Below are 1,502 nucleotides of genomic sequence, written 5' to 3'. Positions count from 1 at the left end.
ACAGGCTTGAGCCACCGCGCCCGGCAATAATAGCAATTCTTGTTAAGTGTCAGTGATCCAGTGACCGCTAGAACTTTATATGAAGTCCGGCAGAAAGAAGGCTAGACCTCTTCAGTCTTTAAGGTATGAAGAGGACTTAAAATACCTTTTTTTGTTTGTTTTATAAAGAGTAAGCAGTAAATTTTTTGAGAATGGTTAGTTTTTACTCTTAGAAGAGTCCATAGAATCCTAGAGTAGCTGTTTAAAGTGAGAACAATTTAGGTTTGAGTTTTATGTGTAATGATTTTATGGCTTGAATAACTAGACTAACTTTCTAAGCCTCAGGTTATTTCATCTTGAAAGAGAAATAATCACACATAGTCTACTATCAAAGCGTTGTCATGAACATTAAATGAGCCAGTTCACACAATGTCTGGCATATATATAGTAAGCTCTCCGTAAACATCAGTGTTAGTCCAGCTGCGTGATTTTTTCTGTATTGAGTGATGGTGTAATTCCTAGTATATCTGAAGATTTCATTATTCAGATCACAAGTATCAAATGCAGATTTACTCTATTTGATAATCTTAAATCTATTATAATTGATAACCTGCTTTAACTTAAATTTATTTTGCTGTTAATTGCATTTTCTTTGCAGAAGAAAAGCAAATCATGTATTATGTTTTCTAGGTGACAGCTATTGAACCTATAATTAATCATGGAGGAGCCAGTGCAAGCACTCAGCATCTACATCCAAGTCTGCGATGGCTTTTTGGAGTGGCAGCTGTGGTCACTGATGTTGGACAGATCCTTCTTATTGACCTATGTTTGGATGACTTGTCATGCAATCAAAATGAAGTTGAAGCATCAGGTAATCAGTTCTTTACTTGAAACCCAAAATGGAGCACCTGGATATTCTGTTGCAATATTTTTTTAAATAGCCAAAATTTTTTATAGCAACTGGAGTAAAATAAAAGATATCTTCCTGTCTGTTAAAAAAAAAGGTATTTTAAAATCTTTTTTATTAGCTGGACCTGAGCACAGTGGATACTTCTTACATAAGATACTGTTCTGTTGATCAAGTGTTCATATGTTCTCAAGCAGGCCTTGAGAAAGGTAGTGATAATTGATTTTGTTTCCATGTACATATCTGAATAAGCTCTATTCTTAAGTAAATGCCGGAATAAGGGCTAAATGTAAGAAATCTTGAGCCTTATCAGCCAATATGAAATTATCCAGCAATGTACGATCTAACATAGTGTTTTTTTTGGGCATATTGTTTGTGTTTCTGTGGTAACACCAAGATAGAAATAAAGTAATAGGAAATAACAGTAATTAAAAGTCTTTCTCACAAAATGACATCCTAAAATAGAAGTTAATTCTATTCAGAGTCAAAGAAAATGAAACAATTTTTTTCCTTTAAATGCTTGTATTTATAAAATTAATTTTTTTAAGTGCTTTCAGTTTTTGAAAATTATGAGACTCTGGTTTATGAAGAAAGGAAGAGCTAACGTTAAAATGTG

The 1,502-nt window shown here is 33.0% G+C and overlaps 1 protein-coding gene across 1 annotated transcript in view; it reads left to right on the top strand.

Annotated features, from left to right (window-relative positions):
• AHCTF1 (AT hook containing transcription factor 1) overlaps positions 1-1,502 on the top strand; it is a 119,161-nt gene that overhangs the window by 21,282 nt on the left and 96,377 nt on the right. The window contains exon 4 of the mRNA XM_012001227.1: positions 670-850. Within this exon, the coding sequence (XP_011856617.1) occupies positions 670-850 (181 nt within the window). The remainder of the gene's footprint in view (positions 1-669; positions 851-1,502) is intronic.

Source organism: Mandrillus leucophaeus, unplaced genomic scaffold, assembly GCF_000951045.1.
Source record: "Mandrillus leucophaeus isolate KB7577 unplaced genomic scaffold, Mleu.le_1.0 Scaffold655, whole genome shotgun sequence".
NCBI lineage: Eukaryota > Metazoa > Chordata > Mammalia > Primates > Cercopithecidae > Mandrillus > Mandrillus leucophaeus.
The sequence above is the reverse complement of the archived record's forward strand: the minus strand, read 5'-3'. Positions and strand labels throughout refer to the sequence as shown.